At 44.9% G+C, this 25,131-nt stretch overlaps 3 protein-coding genes across 3 annotated transcripts; all 3 read left to right on the top strand.

Annotated features, from left to right (window-relative positions):
• The first annotated feature begins 1,431 nt into the window (after positions 1–1,431).
• Positions 1,432–3,555, top strand: LOC114909202 (ferritin, middle subunit-like). Its single transcript, XM_029246899.1, has 4 exons — positions 1,432–1,683; positions 2,655–2,801; positions 2,907–3,032; positions 3,192–3,555. The coding sequence occupies exons 1-4, from the start codon at positions 1,579–1,581 to the stop codon at positions 3,342–3,344; spliced, it is 531 nt and encodes a 176-aa protein (XP_029102732.1). The 5' UTR covers positions 1,432–1,578; the 3' UTR covers positions 3,345–3,555.
• A 3,915-nt stretch (positions 3,556–7,470) lies between these two features.
• On the top strand, positions 7,471–9,552 carry LOC108925135 (ferritin, middle subunit-like). The gene is made up of 4 exons (XM_029247007.1): positions 7,471–7,722; positions 8,693–8,839; positions 8,945–9,070; positions 9,229–9,552. The coding sequence occupies exons 1-4, from the start codon at positions 7,618–7,620 to the stop codon at positions 9,379–9,381; spliced, it is 531 nt and encodes a 176-aa protein (XP_029102840.1). The 5' UTR covers positions 7,471–7,617; the 3' UTR covers positions 9,382–9,552.
• A 4,724-nt stretch (positions 9,553–14,276) lies between these two features.
• Positions 14,277–24,613, top strand: syt5b (synaptotagmin Vb). Its single transcript, XM_018736899.1, has 8 exons — positions 14,277–14,469; positions 15,995–16,173; positions 16,312–16,410; positions 21,280–21,447; positions 21,743–21,910; positions 22,980–23,097; positions 24,180–24,313; positions 24,404–24,613. Exons 1-8 carry the CDS (start codon positions 14,277–14,279, stop codon positions 24,611–24,613), a joined length of 1,269 nt encoding a protein of 422 aa, XP_018592415.1.
• The last annotated feature ends 518 nt before the right edge of the window (positions 24,614–25,131 follow it).

Below are 25,131 nucleotides of genomic sequence, written 5' to 3'. Positions count from 1 at the left end.
AACCGGAGCCTACCCGGTAACACAGGGCGTAAGGCCAGAGGGGGAGGGGACACACCCAGGACGGGACGCCAATCCGTCGCAAGGCACCCCAAGTGGGACTTGAACCTCAGACCCACCGGAGAGCAGGACTGTGGTTCAACTCACTGCACCACCGCACCCCCCATGTCACACACACACACATACACACATTTTCAGAACCGCTTGTCCCATACGGGGTCGCAGGGAACCGGAGCCTACCCGGCAACACAGGGCGTAAGGCCGGAGGGGGAGGGGACACATCCAGGACGGGACGCCAATCCGTCGCAAGGCACCCCAAGCGGGACTCGAACCCCAGACCCACCGGAGAGCAGGACCGTGGTCCAACCCACTGCGCCACCGCGCCCCCCTATGTGCCCCCCCCATGTCAATTACATGTAAATGAAAATGTGTGGAGTCGCAGTTCTGAAGAAATCTACTATGAAGCAACAACCTGCCACTTAGGAGTCAACAAGAAACCCAACACTTAATGAAATATGGAAAGTAACACAACTACAGAAATAGGACTTAACGTTCAAACATTCAACATTACATTTTCATGAGATGATCCCATTGACTCCAACCAATAAATGTAAGACTTTCTTCGTATGACAGAAAAAATGCTTTGCATTATTAGAGAATATTTCACTTCCTTCTACAAAAATGCTATTATTCCTTTTTAATGACATTTCCAATGAACATGTCCTTTTCATGCAGCCACAACCCTCCCCTGGGAGGGGACTGATCATGATTTATTTGTGTTGAAGCTAAAATGTGTCTTTCTCACATCCTTGTTCAAACCCTCAAGTGTAACTACAATTGTGTCTAATAAAAATATTAGTCACCATTTTTCTGAGACACCACTTTTCACTGTCAGGACAATAGATTCATGACTCTGCAGTTACTCTATAAATTATCTGCAGAGAAGTGAATGTAATTATATTTCTGTTGCTGCCTTGTATATTTCTCCGTATTTAACAATGCTTTTAAAAAGGGGACTAAGGGAAAAGGTGCACATTCAGTATTTTCAGAACGACTACTTTTGATCCCTTTATTCTATAAATTATTTAATTACTATGAAAGCTTAGCTAAGCTAAGACAAGAAAATCGCACCTTTATCATATTACACAACAGCACATAACCTCACAGCAAAAATATGGCTGTAAAATATAAAAGAAAATGTCATGAATCTGCCAATTTTTCATTGGAAAGTATTTACAAATCTCAACAACTTTTTTGTTTGTTTACGCAACATAGTAATTACTTGGATAGTCGTTTTGGGTTTCCTTACAAACGATTGGTTACTCCCCTGGAAATTCACGCCCCTTTTTTTCACTTTGACATCTTATTGGCTGTCATAGCTTGCTTCGCGCGGGTGACGTCACCGTAATGAACACCTTAAATAGAGATGAAGGGACCAGGTTACAGGTACTGCTTTAGGGTTTTGAGAGAAGTTCTTGCTTCAACAGTGATTGAACGGAACTTCTGCCTTTGTCCCCCATTTAAAAGCTATTTGTCCAAGTCTAGCTTAGGTAAGATTTAACTAAAACAAAAACAGCCGAAATGTCTACTTCTCAGATCCGTCAGAACTACCACCAGGACTGCGAAGCTGCCATCAACCGGATGGTGAACATGGAGCTCTACGCTCACTACACCTACTTGTCCATGGTGAGTCCCTTCTTTTTACTCGTGTCTGCACGTGCTCTCTGCTTCCGAACGCATCTGGGGCTATAACTATGCAACCAACCCTGGTCGTAACTTGAATTGTTCGTAACTCCAACTACTACGTCAGAAGCGAAAGTTTAATGCAAATGTCCAAGGTTGCATTGTGTAATATCCTGGCTGTAATGAAATTAGGAAAAATTCCTGTAAGAATGACTGTTTAATTCTTACATGCTGGGGTAAGATGCAGGGAATGCTGTGAATAGGATACTAGTTCAATGTGGGCTCTTTATTGCTTAAAACAGCATTTAAATGAAATGTAAAAGACAAATGAAATGTCCAGAACCTCCTATTCAGTGTTGAGTTCAGCTTTATACATTCAAGACAGAGTAGTGTTCCTCCAGCCTGTCAGGTGCTATGGAGGGCAGTGTGGGGAGATGGCATTAATGTATGTGTGTATTTAAATTAAATACTACTTCATTTGAGGCTTAGGACATAACAAACTGTTTACTATGATGGGACCAATTCACCATGTTCAACATGTGTAATGTCCTTGTTAATCTGGTAACTGCAGAACTTGATAGATAGATGGATAGTATTTGAGTACTTGTGAAAGTCTGATGTAGCTGTAATAAATGAAGCACTAACTTCAGTTCAAGTTGAACACCAAAAGCAACAGCAGACAGGGGCTGTAAACGGTGGTAGAGGTGATTCTGCATTCATACTGGGTTTTCTGTTGTGTGTTACTGTCCTGTAATGGAGGGAAGTGGCAACACAGGTGGACTTGGAGGTTCAGAAAATGCAGTTGAAGAGATGTTTGTAACATGAGTCCTGTGTATCAGTTTGTCAAGGCAAGCTGAGGCTATAACCATTGTTTCAGGTGTTTTGTCTTTAATAGTCTTGTCTTGTCCAGTTTGTAACCATTTGTCTGGTGCAAGAAATGTTACTTGTCCATTTTCTCTATCTTTGCCCTGTAGGCTTACTATTTCGACCGGGACGATGTTGCTCTGCCCGGTTTCTCGCACTTCTTCAAGGAGTGCAGTGAGGAGGAGCACGAGCATGCGCAGAAGCTGCTCTCCTTCCAGAACAAGAGGGGTGGACACAGCTTCCTGCAGGACATCAGGGTCAGGAAGATGGATGTACTGGGGGGGGGAACAAGTCTGTGTTGATGTTAATCTGAAATGCTTACTGTCAAAGAAGCTGACTTTTTTTAAAATCATCTTCAACAGAAGCCTGAGAGGGATGAGTGGGGCAGTGGCCTGGAGGCAATGCAGTGTGCCTTGGCACTTGAGAAGAAGGTTAACCAGGCTCTGCTTGATCTGCACAAGGTGGCTTTGGATAAGACTGACCCCCATGTGAGTTTTCACTTAGGGTTTCAGGACCAAATCCTGTCACCACATCAACCAGTCTGTTTTCCCTTATGCTAGACCACTGGTTTTAGGTCTGTGTAAAACTATTAAATTGAATGTGTTTTGCATGATTAGCACTGACATTTGTCATTCTTTCCATATTAGCTCTGTGACTTCTTGGAGACTCACTACTTGAATGAGCAAGTAGAAGCCATCAAGAAGCTTGGAGACCACATCACCAACCTGTCCAAGATGGGTGCAGACAACAAGATGGCTGAATACCTGTTTGACAAACATACTTTGGGGAAAAGCAGTTAAATGGAGTCATAGGCTGTACACTTAACAAAACCCTTGTCTGTGTTTGTTATTGTCAGTGTGTTGAAGAAAATTTGTCCTTCAATCTTTCGATGACTTGTGGGTTAATCTGGTTTCACTTGGGGAGGTGGCGTTAATGCAAAATTGTCAATGGGTTCCTAATAATGCAAGCTACAGCAACATTTGGATGGCTAAATAAACATTTTGAGCTGAACATCTGCAGTATTGTTTCTTGAAGTGTAATGGATTTTTCAAGCAGTGGTTTGAGATGACAAAATTGATCATCTGTTTATACCCCCCACATCCCAATCTTGTGTGTTTCTAAAGCCTGCACTTGGTTACTATTTGTGCCTCTAGACGTTCTAAACATGACATTGTTAGATGCGTGACAGGGGCTAGGAAATACTTCCTTGTTTATTTTCATTCAAAGTACTTAAAATGGCTTTACTAGGGAATTGTGGACCCTTCACTCGAAGTAGTAAACTGAACCTAGTCATGAACAGCTGCTGATTCAGTACTATTATCCTTGAAATCTGGCAAAACCAGCACTACAGTTAGGTACTCTGTCCTTTAACACATCAGCTGCCTAAAATTTATAAATGTGGTGTCACTGACCCCAAGTTGTGGTCAAGCTTAAATTTTTTTCCTGGATGGAGAAAACTGTCACCTAAAATTAACACCCATAATTTACTTTCTTGCCTCTTGACAGTTAATGAATATATTTCAGACTTGTGTGTCCCAGCAGTGGTTGTTTTGTGCACTTTTTTTAGGGGGGGCTCTGGATTGCAAGATGCTGGCAAACACTTGTTTCCTCATGGCCAGTTTCATTGAAGTTCACCATGAGACATGCAGTTGGTATTTAAGGTGAAACACTTTTAATACCTTCTCCCCATACAATCTTCCATTACACTGCAACTCACTGGCTTCTCCACTTTCATTTTTCTGATGCATAAGAGAAATGGCACACAATTATTTTGTTAGACTTGAACATTGTTTTGTATTCCTAAAACATAATAAACTGGTGTTCCATCCACAGCATACCAATGTTTACAGGATAGTGGAACACTGAGACCCTGCATTGTATAAGCTGCTGATGAAAACAAAAATGTTTTACAGCTAATTTTTAGTTATCGCGGTACAAGGTTAAGCCAAAACTGTCCACAATAATCCAGATCGCAAAGAACACAGAATACTGGGGATACTTTTTGATTTATCATATATAACAGAACCTATCCCATTAATAAATTGAGGAATTATGCTGTATACAATAACACACAGGGTCAGATGTTAAAAACTCTTGTGCTAAAATTTAAGATTTAATAGAACTGATCCCATTAAATTGAGGAATTATGCTATATTATTAAGATTCCATTGATTGTGACCTTGGCTGAAGTTATAAACAATTTGAGTTACATACAGAGTTCTGATCAGTTCTGTTAGTAAATAAAGGTACAAGTGAACAAACAAATAAACCTGGAAAATATTTGTACCTCTGAAATATCATAACTTGACCATTTATAACATGAGGAGTCAGTGCAACTGTGGCTATTGAAAAACTATTCATCTGTGTAATTGAAACAGGTGATTGAAAAAATAAAAATTCTCTCCAGTAATTTAAAAACCAGTTACTTTATAAACTACTCCATTAACCCTTTGAGCAGGATAAACACATGAAACAAGATTTAAGCAGGATTTTGACTTATTCAGTGGAAGCCCATTCTGCACTGGCACATTGTCCTCCGCTGTAAATGTACAAATTAGCAGTGGACAATCAGCCATCAAACATTATAAGGTATTAAAGCTTTGGTTTATTTTGCTTGAGGATACCAGACATACGGTCATGGCGACCACACAAGGGCATCAAACCCAAGTGCGTGAGCTTTCGTTTTGTGCTGGCGGTGCAGGGGCAGGCAAAGTCATGGTCCAGAACAGGCAGGGGTTGCCGAGGTACATATGCCGGTAAAGGGAAATAGCCAGTAGCCGGGGTCCGAGGGACAATGCGGACGGGCCGAAGCCAGAAGAGCACAAGGGGCGCAAGGGGGAGGCAAGGAAGCTCAAATGAGGTTCCACAAACCGGTACTTTTAGGGCCGTCCTTGTGCAGCCCGTCCGTTGACCTGCTACAGGTGCGGTCGTCCGGCATGAATCCTGTTCTTTATTTCCAATTCGATATCATACATTCAGAAACGTCATTCTTTATGATGCTTAGAGAGGACAGCCCCTATTTCCCAGAGTGCACAAAATTAAATGCATCCTTTCTCTTACTCAGGAGAACCTGTCATGAGCAACCGGTGGTAACGGGAGGTGAAAACAATCCTTGTCCCTCCCGATCACGTGCTCAAATTGTCCCCTTTGATGAAACCTGAACTTGGCACTGGGATTTGCTGAGTCACAGGGATAAAGCAGTTGGCTGTGTGCTGCGTCACATACTGGGCATTCATTACAGGCCAGAATGCATGACAAGAAATATGAAAAAGTTCCCACTTATTATTTCGCAGCTCTGCCTTGCTGTATATGTCTCGGATTGCTAGTTAAAACACTAAGCTGTAGTAAAATTACATTTTTTGAAGACAGCATAGTGGTTAGAGCTGCTGCCTTTGGATCTATGGGTTCAGTTGGCACCTCCAGCTGTAGGACCCTTGAGCAAAGTACACACACACACACTTTCAGAACCGCTTGTCCCATACGGGGTCACGGGGAACCGGAGCCTACCCGGTAACACAGGGCGTAAGGCCAGAGGGGGAGGGGACACACCCAGGACGGGACGCCAGTCCGTCGCAAGGCACCCCAAGTGGGACTCGAACCCCAGACCCACCGGAGAGCAGGACTGTGGTTCAACCCACTGCACCACCGCACCCCCCATGTCACACACACACACATACACACATTTTCAGAACCGCTTGTCCCATACGGGGTCGCGGGGAACCGGAGCCTACCCGGCAACACAGGGCGTAAGGCCGGAGGGGGAGGGGACACATCCAGGACGGGACGCCAATCCGTCGCAAGGCACCCCAAGCGGGACTCGAACCCCAGACCCACCGGAGAGCAGGACCGTGGTCCAACCCACTGCGCCACCGCGCCCCCCCATGTGCCCCCCCCCATGTCAATTACATGTAAATGAAAATGTGTGGAGTCGCAGTTCTGAAGAAATCTACTATGAAGCAACAACCTGCCACTTAGGAGTCAACAAGAAACCCAACACTTAATGAAATATGGAAAGTAACACAACTACAGAAATAGGACTTAACGTTCAAACATTCAACATTACATTTTCATGAGATGATCCCATTGACTCCAACCAATAAATGTAAGACTTTCTTCGTATGACAGAAAAAATGCTTTGCATTATTAGAGAATATTTCACTTCCTTCTACAAAAATGCTATTATTCCTTTTTAATGACATTTCCAATGAACATGTCCTTTTCATGCAGCCACAACCCTCCCCTGGGAGGGGACTGATCATGATTTATTTGTGTTGAAGCTAAAATGTGTCTTTCTCACATCCTTGTTCAAACCCTCAAGTGTAACTACAATTGTGTCTAATAAAAATATTAGTCACCATTTTTCTGAGACACCACTTTTCACTGTCAGGACAATAGATTCATGACTCTGCAGTTACTCTATAAATTATCTGCAGAGAAGTGAATGTAATTATATTTCTGTTGCTGCCTTGTATATTTCTCCGTATTTAACAATGCTTTTAAAAAGGGGACTAAGGGAAAAGGTGCACATTCAGTATTTTCAGAACGACTACTTTTGATCCCTTTATTCTATAAATTATTTAATTACTATGAAAGCTTAGCTAAGCTAAGACAAGAAAATCGCACCTTTATCATATTACACAACAGCACATAACCTCACAGCAAAAATATGGCTGTAAAATATAAAAGAAAATGTCATGAATCTGCCAATTTTTCATTGGAAAGTATTTACAAATCTCAACAACTTTTTTGTTTGTTTACGCAACATAGTAATTACTTGGATAGTCGTTTTGGGTTTCCTTACAAACGATTGGTTACTCCCCTGGAAATTCACGCCCCTTTTTTTCACTTTGACATCTTATTGGCTGTCATAGCTTGCTTCGCGCGGGTGACGTCACCGTAATGAACACCTTAAATAGAGATGAAGGGACCAGGTTACAGGTACTGCTTTAGGGTTTTGAGAGAAGTTCTTGCTTCAACAGTGATTGAACGGAACTTCTGCCTTTGTCCCCCATTTAAAAGCTATTTGTCCAAGTCTAGCTTAGGTAAGATTTAACTAAAACAAAAACAGCCGAAATGTCTACTTCTCAGATCCGTCAGAACTACCACCAGGACTGCGAAGCTGCCATCAACCGGATGGTGAACATGGAGCTCTACGCTCACTACACCTACTTGTCCATGGTGAGTCCCTTCTTTTTACTCGTGTCTGCACGTGCTCTCTGCTTCCGAACGCATCTGGGGCTATAACTATGCAACCAACCCTGGTCGTAACTTGAATTGTTCGTAACTCCAACTACTACGTCAGAAGCGAAAGTTTAATGCAAATGTCCAAGGTTGCATTGTGTAATATCCTGGCTGTAATGAAATTAGGAAAAATTCCTGTAAGAATGACTGTTTAATTCTTACATGCTGGGGTAAGATGCAGGGAATGCTGTTAATAGGATACTAGTTGTTCAATGTGGGCTCTTTATTGCTTAAAACAGCATTTAAATGAAATGTAAAAGACAAATGAAATGTCCAGAACCTCCTATTCAGTGTTGAGTTCAGCTTTATACATTCAAGACAGAGTAGTGTTCCTCCAGCCTGTCAGGTGCTATGGAGGGCAGTGTGGGGAGATGGTATTAATATATGTGTGTATTTAAATACTACTTCATTTGAGGCTTAGGACATAACAAACTGTTTACTATGATGGGACCAATTCACCATGTTCAACATGTGTAATGTCCTTGTTAATCTGGTAACTGCAGAACTTGATAGATAGATGGATAGTATTTGAGTACTTGTGAAAGTCTGATGTAGCTGTAATAAATGAAGCACTAACTTCAGTTCAAGTTGAACACCAAAAGCAACAGCAGACAGGGGCTGTAAACGGTGGTAGAGGTGATTCTGCATTCATACTGGGTTTTCTGTTGTGTTTTACTGTCCTGTAATGGAGGGAAGTGGCAACACAGGTGGACTTGGAGGTTCAGAAAATGCAGTTGAAGAGATGTTTGTAACATGAGTCCTGTGTATCAGTTTGTCAAGGCAAGCTGAGGCTATAACCATTGTTTCAGGTGTTTTGTCTTTAATAGTCTTGTCTTGTCCAGTTTGTAACCATTTGTCTGGTGCAAGAAATGTTACTTGTCCATTTTTCTCTATCTTTGCCCTGTAGGCTTACTATTTCGACCGGGACGATGTTGCTCTGCCCGGTTTCTCGCACTTCTTCAAGGAGTGCAGTGAGGAGGAGCACGAGCATGCGCAGAAGCTGCTCTCCTTCCAGAACAAGAGGGGTGGACACAGCTTCCTGCAGGACATCAGGGTCAGGAAGATGGATGTACTGGGGGGGGGAACAAGTCTGTGTTGATGTTAATCTGAAATGCTTACTGTCAAAGAAGCTGACTTTTTTTAAAATCATCTTCAACAGAAGCCTGAGAGGGATGAGTGGGGCAGTGGCCTGGAGGCAATGCAGTGTGCCTTGGCACTTGAGAAGAAGGTTAACCAGGCTCTGCTTGATCTGCACAAGGTGGCTTTGGATAAGACTGACCCCCATGTGAGTTTTCACTTAGGGTTTCAGGACCAAATCCTGTCACCACATCAACCAGTCTGTTTTCCCTTATGCTAGACCACTGGTTTTAGGTCTGTGTAAAACTATTAAAATTGAATGTTTTGCATGATTAGCACTGACATTTGTCATTCTTTCCATATTAGCTCTGTGACTTCTTGGAGACTCACTACTTGAATGAGCAAGTAGAAGCCATCAAGAAGCTTGGAGACCACATCACCAACCTGTCCAAGATGGGTGCAGACAACAAGATGGCTGAATACCTGTTTGATAAACATACTTTGGGAAAAAGCAGTTAAATGAAGTTGTAGGCTGCACACCCAACTGAACCCTTGTCTTTCTGTATTTTTGTCAGTGTGGTTGGTTAACTGGGTGTATTATGTTTTGATGTCACTTCTGACAATCATAAGTCTGTCAATGGGTTCTCTAAGTTGTAGCACCTTGAATGCATAATAAACCTTTTGCTGAACTACTGTAGTTTGTGCTCTCTGCTTTATTGCTTTAACCTGGTACTGGAGCCTATGGGGAACTTCCCCTCAAATGAGTTTACTTTTGAAGGGATTTACAATGGCAACACTTCTTCCAGGGTTTTATATTTTTAGTTCTGGCTTTTTAACCATTTCATGAGGATGGATTAGTCAAAGGTTTAAAGTAAACATTTAATCCTTACTGTTTCTGCATCTTTACCATCCTTCAATTGACAAGTGAATGTTGGCTGTACCTCCCAGAGGTTCTCAAGGTGCTGTACCACATCGAAATCTTTTAGGTGCCCAGTGTACTTGATACAAACACTACATATTGACTGCTGAACATCTTTTGGAGTTTGATATTCAATCTCTTGCACAAATCCACTTTCAACCAAATGCAAGGTCATCTATTTGGATCATAGACTCTTTAGTCAGTTCCAAACATCCATTATTTTCAATTTCATTTGCACACAAACTTACAATGTACTTGTATCTTTATCCTTATCAACATTACATAATGTCACTTGCAGCCACAATGTATTGTTACTGCTACAGATGTTAAAAGGGAATGTTGGGATTGAGTTGCATATAAATTTCTGGTGCATAGGCTGTTCTTTGAGGGATGATCATACACAGAGCAGGCTGTTAAAGGGGGAATGACAGCACATGTGGGAGATCAATCGGGGAGAGATATCAGCAGATGAGCTGTGGAGAGCGAAGGGAAGGAGATTAAGTGGCGCAAGCGCTTAGAGACGGGGGGGCAGTCTGCTCACCACACACAAATTCCAGAAACACACATGCTGGAATACCGAAAGAAAGAATACAGCAGGTCGGCGCATAGGACACGTCCGAGTAACGGTGTACAAATCAAGGGTAAAGAGCGTGAGACACAGTAAAACTGGCCTGCTCTGACAGGTAAGTTGTGTGTGGTGCTATTGAATTTATATGTAAGTGCTTTACTTGGTTGGGAATGGTAATGTGAGTGTCAAGGGGGAAAAAATAAATGCTGGACCAAATTAACAGTTATATTGGAATATTTTTCTCATTGGTTCAAAAGTGGTGGAGAGTCATATGGAATGCAACGCGTTGTTCGACTCTCAAATTATGTAACGTACCGTAGTTGTGTTAAAATCGGCGTGCAGAAATTCAAAGTGTTTTTGTCACCAGAAATATTATTCATATTATTGCCACTCTCACCTGCAGCCGTTGCAACAGAGTACACGGCAACAGATGTGTTTTCTTTCTAACATTAATTCCTGCTGGTAAAGTATAAAAATGATACACATCATTGCACACAGACCCTTTATTTACACCGTAATCATCAAGTGATCCGTTATTCGCCACTTTGTGAGAACCTACAATGCTGAATCTTTTAATACCGAGCGATATTTTAAAATATGCATAAATAGGAAGATAATAGGGGTAGCTGGTAGTGTAGGGGTTAGAGCTGCTGCCTTTGGACCTGAAGGTTACAGGTTCAAGCCCTCCTTTTGGTTATAGTACCCTTGAGCAAGGTACTTACCCTAAAATTGCTCCAGTAATAGTACCCAGTTGCATAAATGGGTAAATAATTATAGGTAGACCAACAATGTAAGTTGTTTTGGAGGAAAGTATCAGCCAAGTGAATGAATGTAAATATGCTAAAAAAATGTTCCTATATTAGAAATGGTCAGAAGAGGTGGTGTTAGGCCTTAGAAACATCAGTCTGTACCCTCAGGGGTAAAAGTCTAGTAAATAAGGTGGCTTTGTTGTAATGGTGTGTTGATCTCTGTGTACCACATGTACAAATTTGCCTGCATTACTAGTCAAAATAAAATAAGTTTTTTGTAACATTTTTATAACTACTATGATATCTTGCGAAAAGTTGAGGGAAGAGGCAAGTTAAAATTTGCATTGGGGTGTTTTTCATACTTATTCATTTAGCTGGCCCCCAACAAACTGTACTTATTCACTCATTTATGCAGGTAGGTAATTTCTGCTGGAGTAATTCAGGGTAAGTACATGGATCAAGGTGCTACAGCAGGAGGTGGGATTTGAACCTCTGACCTCCAAGCCCACAAGCAGCAGTATTAACCACTACACTACTTACTGTTCAGCCTGCTTGTGCTACAGTAATGAAATCCTGGAATGACGATTTTTATCTGACACCAGTGACTGAGTAAATGTATGATTTTAGAGATCACATATGCTCAAATCATGGAAACACAAAACAGTGTTTTTGTACAGTTTTTATAGTGTCGAGTGTGTCCCGCTGCAGGTAATCTCACAACATCTGTAGCACCAAGGCCATATAGCACAAATAATATCCAATGTGATGTTCTTTAGGGGTAGGGATTGGGGGCAGGGAGATGGGCTTGCACGGGATTGGAGGCTTTGGAGGCAAACTGTCCCTTATTTACTTAAGCTTTGGGATTTTTGGATTAATTTTTGCAGCTGATCTTGTTACGTGTTGGTAGAGAGAGGGAAAGATAATGTCCGCTATGGAGGAAACGGAGAGTTGCGGACTGTCGGGGGGATTAGGGTCAGTTGTGTTGTACAGCTGGCTCGGAGTCTCAGTTTTCCACACCCTAAATGTGCAGAAAACGGTGGAAAATGACTGAACAAATAATAGCCCCATTTGTTTTTAACTGAATTCACTTGTTTAATGAACAAAGGGACCCCAACACAAACTGGCACTGTGTGAAAAAGTAATGGATTCCTTACACTTAAGGACTGGTTGCACCACCTTTAGCTGCAATGACTGCAGCTGAACACTTCTTATATTTCTATATCAGTCCTTTCTTGTGACTGTGGACAATTTACTTTGATTGTGGCATAAAATGCTTGTTGAATATCTGTGTTAAGTAAAATGACTGTAATTGGGATTATTTAGCTAGGGGCTGTAACTTTTGGGTTGGATGTTGGATCACAAACACACACACACACACACACACACACACACACACACACACACACACACACACACACACCCACCCCATCTGAAACCGCTTGTCCCATACAGGGTCGTGGGGAACCAGAGCCTAACCCAGTAACACAGGGCTTAAGGGGGGAGGGGATATACCCAGGACAGGACACCAGTCCATTGCAAGGCACCCCAAGCAGGATTCAAACCCCAGATCCACTGGAGAGCAGGACCAAGTCCAACCTGGTCCAACCCACTGCACCACTGCACCCCCGCACCCTTGTGGCCCCATGCCCCCACCCCCCGGATAATTTTGTTTCTTAAATACATGAAATAAGTAAAAACAGAAGTTATTTGTTGACTTCCGCCTACATTATTTAATGTTGGATTTTTGCTGAAGACTTCAAAACGTTCAGTGTCACAGATTTTCAATAATGAAGAAAACCAGGAGGGGGGGGGGGGTACTTTTTCATGGCACTGTAATTGAGATCAAGATCTGGTTCATTACTCAAAATGTTTGTGGACTGAATGTGGCACAGAACAGGCCACGGACTCGCCATCATTTCTATGCACATGTGTAAAAATGGTGAAATGAAACTACTTAAGTATTTAGAGAACTGCGGGTATCCAGTGGTATATCTCCTTCTGCCTGTGAAACTCCCTTTTGTTTTCAGTACAGTTAGTCTGTTTCCTTCACCATTTGCACCGACGTTCATCACACAAGAAGCTGTATAAACGTTTACCTGAATAGCAACAATCCCGTAATCACCTTCCTGGTAGTTTTTTTTTTTTTGAGATACGTATAAACAGTTACGTTACATTGCAGGAGCAGGTGTGTAAAGGATTGATCCCAGCATGATACGAACATTTATACCTCACGTGAACTTAAGAGGTCATGGGCGAGTCTGGAAGAGATGAGTTTTCAGGCCCTTCTTAAATGTGGACAGAGAATCAGCAGTTCTGAGTGGGAGGGGGATGTCGTTCCACCATAACGGAGCCAGAACCGAGAACCTCAATGCTTTACTTTTCGTGTGCGGGACCACTAAGTGAGCAGAAGCAGAAGAGCAAAGTTGTCTAGTTGGGGTGCAGAGATTGATCAAGTCCTGTAGGTGTCTGGGAGCAGTTCTATTGATGCATTTGTAGGCCATTACCAGGGTCTTAAATTTGATCTGGGCAGCTGTAGGAAGTGCAGAGAAATCAGAGCAGCACCACAGACTCTTGCTCTCCCATTAAGCAGACTCTGGATGACTCCCCTCGGACCCCTTGGTGTTGCTTCTTTTACACCTTCTTCACTTCTTTGAAAAACCTAAGGTAGTACTTGCTATTCACGATCACCACCGCTTGGCAGATCGGGGGGGGGCACGTGGCACAATTTGGACTGATGTACCTGGTGGATGAGCGAAAAGATTGCTACTGGAAAGTTCAAAAGTCAGGTACCAACTCTAGTGCAGCAGTTTGAATCACTGTCTTTGGACCCAGGTTTCATTCCCTCCTCCAGTAGCACTGAGCAAGATACTTGCTCTGTGTTGCTCTAGTAAAAATGACCCAGTTGTATGAATGGGTGAATAACTGTCAGTAAGTTAATGCTGAAGGCCATAAAAAGTTGACACCACGTGTTAAGAGAAGGCCTGAGGACACGATGTGTGTACACAAGACCTTGCACCATACACGGCATTGTACAGTAATGTATCCCACGCAGATCATGTGCGGCAATGTTCAGTGTATTTCTTCTTTCACGGTTAATGACTTTCTGGTGTCACTCAAGCCCAAGAATGAGAGAACTTGTGGTTGACCGAGTGCTTGGTCATCCTTCAGCTGACCTGCAATGCAGTGGGCCAGTTTAGCCATGCGGGCCAGACGGGCGGCCGAGCCGGCGGAGGCGGAGGTGGAGGCGGAACCAACGCGGGAGCAAGAGGCTGCAGCAGTGACTCCTGCTCCCCCCGTCCACCACCACCACCATCACCATGAATTTAGTGAGATGAAGACCAAGTTCATGAATGAACTGGAGAGGCTGCCAAGTGAGCACTGGACCTCACCGTGGTGTGACAGCTGATGTTATTGTACAGTAGATGGAGCAATCACACACACACACACACATCTTCAGAGCCGCTTGTCCCATATGGGGTCACGGGGAACCGGAGCCTACCTGGCAACACAGGGCGTAAGGCCGGAGGGGGAGGGGACACACCCAGGACGGGACGCCAGTCCGTCGCAAGGTACCCCAAGCGGGACTCGAACCCCAGACCCACCGGACAGCAGGACTGTGGTCCAACCCACTGCGCCACCGCACCCCCTGGAGCAATCACATAATAATAATAATAATAATAATAATAATAATAATAATAATAATAATAATAATAATAATAATAATAATAATAATAAAGGTGGCACAGCAAGTAGCACTGCTGTCCTACAGTGCCTGGGTGGTGCGAGAGGACATGGCTTCAATCCCCACTCAGTCTGTATGGAATTTGCATGTTCTCCCAGTATCTGTGTGGGTTTCCTCTGGGTGCTCTGGTTTCCTCCCACATTCCAAAGACATGCTGTTCAGGTTCCCCCATAGTGTGTGAGTGACAGAGAGAGAGAGTGCGTGCCTGTGTTCCACTGATGTATGGATGAGTTACCCAGTGTAAGTAGTGTATCTAGCAGTTTAAGTCACCATGGTGAATAAGGTGTGTGGGCTGATAACACTTTGGACAAAAGTGTCTGCTGAATAAATAAATGTAAACGTAATAACAATAATGCACTATTCTCTTTTAAGCAGCCTGAGGCAACATATTGTAAAAGCAAAATAAATCATATAAAACTGGACGAATACACAGTGTCTGAACCGCTTGTCCCATACGGGGTTGCAGAGAGCCAGAGCCTAACCCGGCAACACAGGGCATAAGGCTGGAGAGGGAGGGGACAGACCCAGAACAGGACACCACTCTGTCGCAAGGCACCCCCAAGCAGGACTTGAACCCCAGACCTACCAGAGAGCAGGACCCGGTCCAACCCAATGCACCACTGTGCCACCACATCCCCTATTAATACTGAATAATGTACAGAAATAAAGCCAAAACACAGACAAGGCCCCTTCTGAGTTTCCCTGAGGAACATCATCATTATTATTATTATTATTATTGTTATTATTATTATTATTGTTGTTCTTGTTGTTGTTCTTGTTGTTTCTTGCGGAAACCTTTCTGCAACACATATGACTTACTGTATGCTATATTCAAACATTGTTCACCTCCATAAGAATCTAGACTTGAAATACACATTTAATCTTAATTTCTTATTAAGAAAAAATTAACTATTAATTTATAATTATTAACTAGTTACAGAGATAAATTCCACATTTAACTGAGACTGTTCATTTTTCATGTCAGTCTTTCCTTCCACTCATTCAGATCACATGTACTTTATGATTTATTTTCAGTTCTCTATGACCCGTGTCAGTATGAGAGATGCTCGACTGCTGTACCGCAGTCTTTTACGCAGTTTACTGTATGTATTGGTCACTTTTGCGTGTCTTGATGGAAAATCTGTCTTTTCCAGTCCCTCTGTGGGCAGTAGGAGCTATTATAGTGGTAGTGCTGGCCTTGGTGGCGTGCTTCATCTTCTGCATCTTCAAGAAGTGCTTTGGCAAAAAGAAGAAGGCGAAGAAAGTGCGAGAGAGGAAAACCGGCCGCAGGAGGAAGCACGACGGAGAAGGCGAAGGCGAAAGCGCAGAAAAGGTGAGCGAGACGTCAGCGAACGGGGAAACATCCCTGGACGCGTTACCCTCGGTGCCGTGAACGGCTGAACTCGGGACACGTGTGTAATGTGTGTCTGCAGCAGCAACGGTTCTGCGACATTTCTGTCCTCTACTGCAGGAAGGAGAGGAAAAAAAAGAGGGCGAAGGTGAGGAGAAGGAGCAAGAGAAACTGGGGAAGCTGGAGTTCTCTCTTGACTACAATTTTACCGAAGCCCAGGTATACTCTTACCTTGTTTCTGCTCGGGCCTTGTTATTAGGGTGGACAAGTGGACCTTTTATCACACCAAACAAAACCGAACTAAAGTTTCAATTGTAATAACACAAGAAGTCTTCAGCTTACGACAGGCTTCTGTTCAGTCTCCGTCAGAAATTGCAAATCCTCCTGTAGTGTATTAATTATAAATTAATATATAAATTAAAATATATATAAAATTAACATGCATGAATGCTACATTGTATAATAGGGCCTTGTTACATTTTTTCACTAATGTCACATTAATCACACACTAATTTTGCACATTACTGTTATAATAATACTAATGTAGAGTAATAACATGAAAACAGTACAGTATTATACTTTCACGCTGCCCTACTGTCTTCACTTTCATTTTGAAATCAGTTTTCTTTTGCTGATTCTTTTCTGCACCACCGGAATACTCACTTTTTTTGCTTGCTACCAATTTTAAATAATGAGTAACTTGAATCCTGAAAAAAGTTCTCTAAATAAGTCATGTTTGTAAGCAGAACTCATCGCTGTTTTGACAAATACTGACTGAGAGCCAAACAATAACCGATAAGGGTTCCTCAGTGCAACACAGCCAGCTGATGTTATTATACAGTAGATGGAGTGATTATTATTATTATTATTATTATTATTATTATTATTATTATTATTATAGACATTAATAATACTACTAATAATAATAATAGTAATACCAACCAACATCAACAAGTGCTTGTCCTGAGCCGGAGCCTAATCCAGCAACACAGGGCGCAAGGCTAAAGGAGGATGGGATGCCAGTCTGCCGCAAGGCACCTCAAGCAGGGCTCGAACCCCAGACCCTCCACACAGCGGGCACCGGCCAAACTCGCCACACCATCCATAATAATAATAGTAACTATCCATCCATCCATCCATCTTCCTCCGCTTTTATCCGGGGCCGGGTCGCGGGGGCAGCAGTCCGAGCAGAGTACTCCAGACCTCCCTCTCCCCGCACACCTCCTCCAGTTCCTCTGGGGGAACCCCAAGGCGTTCCCAGGCCAGCCGGGAGACATAGTCTCTCCAACGTGTCCTGGGTCTGCCCCGAGGCCTCCTCCCAGTGGGGCAAGCCCGGAGCACCTCCCCAGGGAGGCGTCCAGGAGGCATCCGGAACAGATGCCCGAGCCACCTCAACTGGCTCCTCTCGATGCGGAGGAGCAGCGGCTCTACTCCGAGCTCCTCCCGGGTGACTGAGCTCCTCACCCTATCCCTAAGGGTGCGCCCAGCCACTCTGCGGAGGAAACTCATTTCTGCCGCTTGTATCCGCGATCTCATTCTTTCGGTCATGATCCAGAGTTCATGACCATAGGTGAGGGTAGGAACGTAGATCGACCGGTAAATTGAGAGCTTCGCCTTACGACTCAGCTCCCTCTTCACCACAACAGACCGGTACAATGACCGCATTACTGCAGACGCCGCACCGATCCGTCTGTCGACCTGCCGCTCCATTTTTTCCCTCACTCGTGAACAAGACCCCAAGATACTTAAACTCCTCCACTTGAGGGAGCAACTCCCCCCTAACCCGGAGGGAGCAATCCACCTTTTTCCGACTGAGAACCATGGCCTCGGATTTGGAGGTGCTGATTCTCATCCCCGCCGCTTCGCACTCGGCTGCAAACCCCCCCAGTGCACGCTGCAAGTCTTGACTTGATGAAGCCAACAGGACCACATCGTCCGCAAAAAGCAGAGACGAGATCTCGCGGCCACCAAAACAGACACCCTCCGTTCCCTGACTGCGCCTAGAAATTCTGTCCATAAAAATAATGAACAGAATCGGTGACAAAGGGCAGCCCTGGCGGAGTCCAACATGCACCGGGAACAGGTCTGACTTACTGCCGGCAATGCGAACCAAGCTCCTGCTCCGGTCATACAGGGAACGAACAGCCCGTAGCAACGAGCCCCGAACCCCATAATCCCGAAGCACCCCCCACAGGATGCCACGAGGGACACGGTCGAATGCCTTCTCCAGGTCCACAAAACACATATGGACTGGTTGGGCAAACTCCCACGAACCCTCCAACACCCTAGTGAGGGTATAGAGCTGGTCCAGTGTTCCACGGCCAGGGCGAAAACCGCATTGCTCCTCCTGAATCCGAGGTTCGACTATCGGTCGGATTCTCCTTTCCAGTACCCTGGCATAGACTTTCCCAGGGAGGCTAAGGAGTGTGATCCCCCTGTAGTTGGAACACAATCTCCGGTCCCCCTTCTTAAAAAGAGGGACCACCACCCCGGTCTGCCAGTCCAGAGGCACCGTTCCCGAACTCCACGCGATGCTGCAGAGGCGTGTCAGCCAAGACAGCCCCACAACATCCAGAGACTTGAGAAACTCGGGGCGGATCTCATCCACCCCCGGAGCCTTGCCACCGAGGAGTTTTTTGACTACCTCAGCAACTTCAGCCAGGGTAATGGACGAGTCCCCCTCCGAGTCCCCAGCCTCAGCTTCCTCTACGGAAGGCGTGTCGGAGGGATTGAGGAGATCCTCAAAGTACTCCTTCCACCGCCCGAGAACATCCTCAGCTGAGGTCAGCAGCGCACCACTTCCACTGTAAACAGTGTTCGTGGAACACCGCTTCCCCCCTCTGAGTCGCCGGACGGTTTGCCAGAATCTCTTTGAGGCCGACCGAAAGTCTTCCTCCATGGCCTCACCGAACTCCTCCCAAGCCCGAGTTTTTGCCGCGGCGACTGCCAGAGCCGCGCTCCGTTTGGCCCGTCGGTACCCGTCAGCTGCTTCAGGAGTCCCATGAGCCAGCCAGGCCCGATAGAACTCCTTCTTCAGCTTGACGGCATCCCTTACTTCCGGTGTCCACCACCGTGTTCGGGGATTGCCGCCGCGACAGGCACCGGAGACCTTATGGCCGCAGCTCCGAACAGCCGCACCGACAATGGAGGAGCGGAACATAGTCCATTCAGACTCAATGTCCCCCACCTCCCTCGGGACCTGGTTGAAGCTCTGTCGGAGGTGGGAGTTGAAGACCTCTCTGACAGGGGCCTCCGCCAAACGTTCCCAACAAACCCTCACTATGCGTTTGGGCCTGCCAGGTCTGTCCAGCTTTTTCCCCCGCCATCGAATCCAACTCACCACCAGGTGGTGATCAGTTGACAGCTCAGCCCCTCTCTTCACCCGAGTGTCCAAGACATATGGCCGAAGGTCAGAAGAAACGACTACAAAGTCGATCATCGACCTCCGACCTAGGGTGTCCTGGTGCCAAGTGCACTGGTGGACACCCTTATGCATGAACATGGTGTTCGTTATGGATAAACCGCGACTAGCACAGAAATCCAATAACAACTCACCGCTCGGGTTCAGATCAGGGAGGCCGTTCCTCCCAATCACGCCCCTCCAGGTATCACTGTCGCTGCCCACGTGGGCGTTAAAGTCCCCCAGTAGAACGACAGAGTCCCCAGTGGGAGCGCTTTCCAGCACGCCCCCCAGGGACTCTAAAAAGGCCGGGTACTCTACACTGCCGCTAGGCGCATAAGCACAAACGACAGTGAGAGACCGTTCCCTGACCCGAAGGCGTAGGGAGATGACCCTCTCATTCACCGGGGTAGACTCCAACACATGGCGGCTGAACTGGGGGGCTATTAATAAGCCCACACCAGCCCGCCGCCTCTCACCTTGGGCAACGCCAGAATAGTGGAGAGTCCACCCCCGATCGAGTAGAGTGGTTCCAGAACCCAAGCTGTGAGTGGAAGTGAGCCCGACTATATCTAGACGGTATCTCTCAACTTCCCGCACCAGCTCAGGCTCCTTCCCCGCCAGTGAGGTGACATTCCAAGTCCCAAAAACCAGAGTTGGCGCCCGAGGTTCGGGTCGGCCGGGCACTCGGCCCCGACCACCGCCCAAATCACAACGCACCGGCCCCTTATGGTTTCTCCGGCAGGTGGTGAGCCCACCGAAGAGCGGCTCCACGTTGTGGCTTCGGGCTGAGCCCGGCCAGGCCCCGTGGGCATAGACCTGGCCACCAGGCGCTCGCATGCGAGCCCCCCCCCCAGGCCTGGCTCCAGGGTGGGGCCCCGGTGACCCCATACCGGGCGGGGTAAACGGACGCCTTGATTTTTTTGTCATAAGGGGTTTTTGAACCGCGCTTTGTCTCGTCTGTCATCTACTGTCATAATAGTAACTATACTATCATAATAATAACAACAATAATATTTTTCTAGTGCCAGCAAAATTAAGTTCCTCGGAGAGAATTGTTGTCTTTCAGCATCGCATGTGATAAATTGGATCAGCTGAGTATTACATGGGCCACTTATATATTAAGAAGCTGGACAATGTGACAGTTTTGCTTTTACATGGTACAACTTGGCTGAAATTGTGTGTGTGTATTTGTCAACTGTTGGCTGTGCCAATACGTGTCATGTCCACGCCCACAACACAAGCAACAACACCTGACTCTGCACTAGCTCCTGAGTAATCGCTCACCCTATAAAGACCCTCTTCAGCTCCCGTACCGTTGCGGAATCTCGTTTGGGACAACTGCCCTTCCTCGCGTTACTTCGCACACACACTTACTCTATTCTCTGTTCACAATCTCTAGTTTTTTGACTCCTTGCTTCGTTTTCCGACCACGTCCATGGATCCTCGTTCCTGTCCTGTTCGCCGATCGACCGATCCTTCGCCTGTCCCTGGTTTTGAGAACTTGCCTCTTCCCTCAACTTCAGATGAATAACGCTGCACTTGTGTTCAGCTGTCCTGGCTCCCTGTGTTCCGCGTGATAATATGCAGCTTTCTGCAGTTTCAGTCCATCTCAGTGTGGCCATGTCTCTCCACATTTGTTGCCCTCCTAGCATTCAGTATTGATAACCTTTCCTTCTTTCCACCAGCTGATAGTAGGGATCCTCCAGGCCCAGGATCTTGCTGCCATGGACATGGGGGGAACTTCAGACCCCTACGTTAAAGTTTACCTGCTGCCCGACAAGAAGAAAAAATTTGAGACCAAGGTCCAGCGTAAAAATCTGTGTCCTGTCTTCAATGAGACGTTCATCTTCAAGGTCTGTAGCACGCTTGTATTCCTGCCCATCTCCGTGGCTCTCGTGTTCCCCGTATCACACCCCTCTTGCTGACTTGCCATTCGTTGTTGTCACTTCATGTGTCATTTGAGGCTCCTGATCATGTGCAGGGTAAGTCAACGTGAGTAATGCTTATTTCTCAACATCTTGGCAAAGTTTTCCACTTCTGTGCCTCCATTTTTTGCCCATCACTGTGCCTTTATTGCTACATTTAATAGTTGCCCCAGTCTGAGTTCTATGACTTGCAGTTTCATGTGTGTGTCCTTCTCATCCATAGATTCCTTATGCAGAACTCGGCGGGAAGATTCTGGTGATGCAGGTCTTTGACTTTGACCGCTTCTCAAAGCACGACATTATTGGAGAAATAAAGATCCCTATGAACAGTGTGGATCTCGGGCAGCCCATTCAGGAATGGAGAGACCTGGAGAGTGGTGAAAAAGAGGAGGTACACTGCAGTATACACTAGATGGAAAACAACAGGCTGTTTATGTCCTTTATCCTGCCTACAAATTATCCCTGTTGAAAAGGTTTCTCCACAACAGGTCCCATTAACCCAGTTAACGTAAATATGCAGAGTGCCGAAAACCCCTGTGTTTATTTATTGGTTTCAAAAAAGTAAACGCAAGAGAACCAAAGGGATAAGACGAGCTCCGAAAGACCATGGAGTAGATAAAGTGTACATTAATAGCATAAAAATATTCATAGAGGAAGGAAAACCCAAGTGAAGTTTTTCTCCCAGCCCTTAAATGTTAGTTTAAATAGGGTAGTATGACAAGGAGAAGTGATCTTGACAAATTTATTTACACTTGTTATGAAAAATATCCTGAGCCAACTTGATCTAGAGGGTGACGTCAAAATGTATGGTGAAACCATAAACATGTTGCCTGTTGCTGCCAATCTAATAATGATTTTTTCGAACCCATCAGCCTTTGCCTTCAATTTAAAAGAATTAGAAAACAAAATAAATACATTTTTTTAAAATAGCCCACAACTTGGAAAAGATTGGAATGAAAATATACCCTGTGTAATGAGAAATGTAAAGACTAGTCATAACTAAAGCAACTGGTAGAAAAAAAGAGCCACTTGGAAGGACTGCATTAAACGCACAGTAACAAACCAGAAACTAGACATTAAAACAAGACCCCAACATCCTGCCTATCCAAAGCTATGGTTGCAAAACTTTGAATACTATCATATGAACTATAATAAAGAAAAGGCTGTCGTAGTGAGTAGCACTGCTGTCTCACAGTGCCTGTGAGAGGACATGGGTTCGATTCCCACTCAGTCTGTGTGGAGTTTGCATGTTCTCCCCATGTCTGTGTGGGTTTCCTCCCACAGTCCAAAGACATGTTGTTCAGGTTCACCCATAGTGTGTGAGTGACAGAGAGAGTGTGTGTGTTCCACTGATGTATGGATGAGTGACCCAGTATAAGTAGTATATCTAGCAGTGTAAGTCACCATGGTGAATAAGGTTTGTGAGCTGATAACACTACATAGAGTTTTGTCTGTTTCAGCAAGAGAAGTTGGGAGACATCTGCATCTCCTTGCGCTATGTCCCCACGGCTGGGAAGCTCACTGTCAACATTATGGAGGCTAAAAATCTCAAGAAGATGGACGTTGGCGGGCTGTCAGGTACTTGTCCTCATTTCTGTTGTTCTATCAGTTTAAACTGGCATTCAGTCTAACTGTATTTTTGCATGTCCAGAAAAAGAGACCCCTGTGAACCCTTCAGTGTACATTCTCAATATACACACCTTACACAACAGGCATACCACAAAGTCAGGTACCGTCTCTGGAGTTGAGCATTACTGGCTTGAGGATGAGGATGACTCAACTTCTTGGAACTTCCTAAAATGTTCGATTTCCAATTTAACAACAATAAATAGAGTTAGAACACATGCTTTTTATTAAAATGATGAAAACCCAGTATTTTGGTGTAAATCATATTCTTCTGTGTACACATGGATACCTAGAGCTGAGGATCTCGACCTTGTTTGTAACACACCCCTGTGTATGGTGGCTTTTCACTGTAGCAGAGTTCTCTATAGAGCCTTTGATAGAACAAAATGGAAACATTATTTTAAACTGCACCAGAAATTTGAGTGCAGGAATGCTTAATTTTTCATTCGATTAATGTTTCTTGAAATGTATGGAAAACTGGATACATTAATATTTAATCTCATTAATTAATTAGTTGCCATTACCTGGTTCTTATGTATCCAAAGAAGATGTATCCTTGCATTTGGGCCATCCACGAATTATTAAAGGGCTAAGTGTATGGGGGAAAAAAGAGCAATTTACCATCTCAGATAGCCATGATAATGTAACATTCATTTACCGTTACGGTTTTAGTGCAGTAAAACTGGAAAGAGGAGTGGTGCTCATTTTCTCTGGCTTTTTCAGCATCTCAGCAGCACACACACATTTTCAGAACCGCTTATCCCATACGGGGTCACGGGGAACCGGAGCCTACCTGGTAACACAGGGCGTAAGGCCGGAGGGGGAGGGGGACATACCCAGGACGGGACGCCAGTCCGTCACAAGGCACCCCAAGCGGGACTTGAACCCCAGACCCACTGGAAAGCAGGACCGCGGTCCAACCCACTGCACCACCACAGTCCCCTATCTCAGCAGCAATAATACAGATTTCCATCCCTCGCCGTCTGTGTTCTTCCCCTCCTGTGACTCACCGTCATTTTGCTTCTTCCCTGCAGACCCCTACGTGAAAATTGTGTTGCAGCACAATGGGAAGCGACTGAAGAAGAAGAAGACAACAGTGAAGAAGAACACACTCAATCCGTACTTCAACGAAAGCTTCAGCTTCGACGTTCCTTTTGAGCAGATACAGGTGCTGTGTTCACCACTCTTACTCTGAGCTCTTTGACGTAGCGTAGGAGACAATGGGGCGTTTTCACCATTTCCTTTATTTTCCGTGCAGAAAGTGCAGATTGTCATAACGGTGTTTGACTACGACAAACTGGGGAGCAACGATCCCATTGGCAAGACCTTCATCGGCTACGGTGCCACAGGCGTGGGCCTCCGCCACTGGTCAGACATGCTGGCCAACCCAAGACGCCCCGTGGCTCAGTGGCACACCCTGCAGACCGAGGAGGAGGTGGACGCTGCCCTCAAAGGACCCCATCGCTAACGTCGGTCACGGACACCTTGTAGTCTCTTCATTTGTGCTCATCACCATTAAGAAGCTCAATTTTTCTTCTTTTTCCTTCTTTCCTTCTTCTTCCTAACCCTTTTATTTATTTCTGTCATTCTCTCCTCTAATTTTTTCAGTTTATGTTCTTCTTCTTCTGTTTTTCATGTCACTGTGTGTCCATCACATTTGTTTTATATGTCGGTCCGTATTTCAGGGTCAAGCCCGGAAACAACTGATCTGATTTGTTAAATATTCCTTTGTCACATTAACTATGTAAATTTCTGATGTTTTCGTGCAGATGATACGTTTGATTTGTTATATATATTGTATACGTGTGTTTGAGTTAATAATATTAAAATCACAAAAACCAAGGTTGTAGTGAGTGAATTTTGGTTCTTATTCTGTTTGTGAAAGTCACTTTAGATGGTGTTATAAAGATATAGACAGGTGACTGAAATGTGAGCGCTCTGGCTTCCGTCAGAGGTTTGGTTACCTTCTTCCCGACACCGTTAGGT

Source organism: Scleropages formosus, chromosome 20 (genome assembly GCF_900964775.1).
Source record: "Scleropages formosus chromosome 20, fSclFor1.1, whole genome shotgun sequence".
Taxonomy (NCBI): Eukaryota; Metazoa; Chordata; class Actinopteri; order Osteoglossiformes; family Osteoglossidae; genus Scleropages; species Scleropages formosus.
The sequence above is the reverse complement of the archived record's forward strand: the minus strand, read 5'-3'. Positions and strand labels throughout refer to the sequence as shown.

Excerpts from the sequence above, each read along its gene's own strand:
- LOC114909202 (XM_029246899.1), top strand. The coding sequence starts at position 1,579 with ATGTCTACTTCTCAGATCCGTCAGAACTACCACCAGGACTGCGAAGCT. Across the intron at positions 1,684-2,654 it reads ACTACACCTACTTGTCCATG|GCTTACTATTTCGACCGGGA; the intron begins GTGAGTCCCTTC and ends TTTGCCCTGTAG. Across the intron at positions 3,033-3,191 it reads TGGATAAGACTGACCCCCAT|CTCTGTGACTTCTTGGAGAC; the intron begins GTGAGTTTTCAC and ends TTTCCATATTAG.
- LOC108925135 (XM_029247007.1), top strand. The coding sequence starts at position 7,618 with ATGTCTACTTCTCAGATCCGTCAGAACTACCACCAGGACTGCGAAGCT. Across the intron at positions 7,723-8,692 it reads ACTACACCTACTTGTCCATG|GCTTACTATTTCGACCGGGA; the intron begins GTGAGTCCCTTC and ends TTTGCCCTGTAG. Across the intron at positions 9,071-9,228 it reads TGGATAAGACTGACCCCCAT|CTCTGTGACTTCTTGGAGAC; the intron begins GTGAGTTTTCAC and ends TTTCCATATTAG.
- syt5b (XM_018736899.1), top strand. The coding sequence starts at position 14,277 with ATGCAGTGGGCCAGTTTAGCCATGCGGGCCAGACGGGCGGCCGAGCCG. Across the intron at positions 14,470-15,994 it reads TGAACTGGAGAGGCTGCCAA|TCCCTCTGTGGGCAGTAGGA; the intron begins GTGAGCACTGGA and ends TGTCTTTTCCAG. Across the intron at positions 23,098-24,179 it reads GGACGTTGGCGGGCTGTCAG|ACCCCTACGTGAAAATTGTG; the intron begins GTACTTGTCCTC and ends TCTTCCCTGCAG.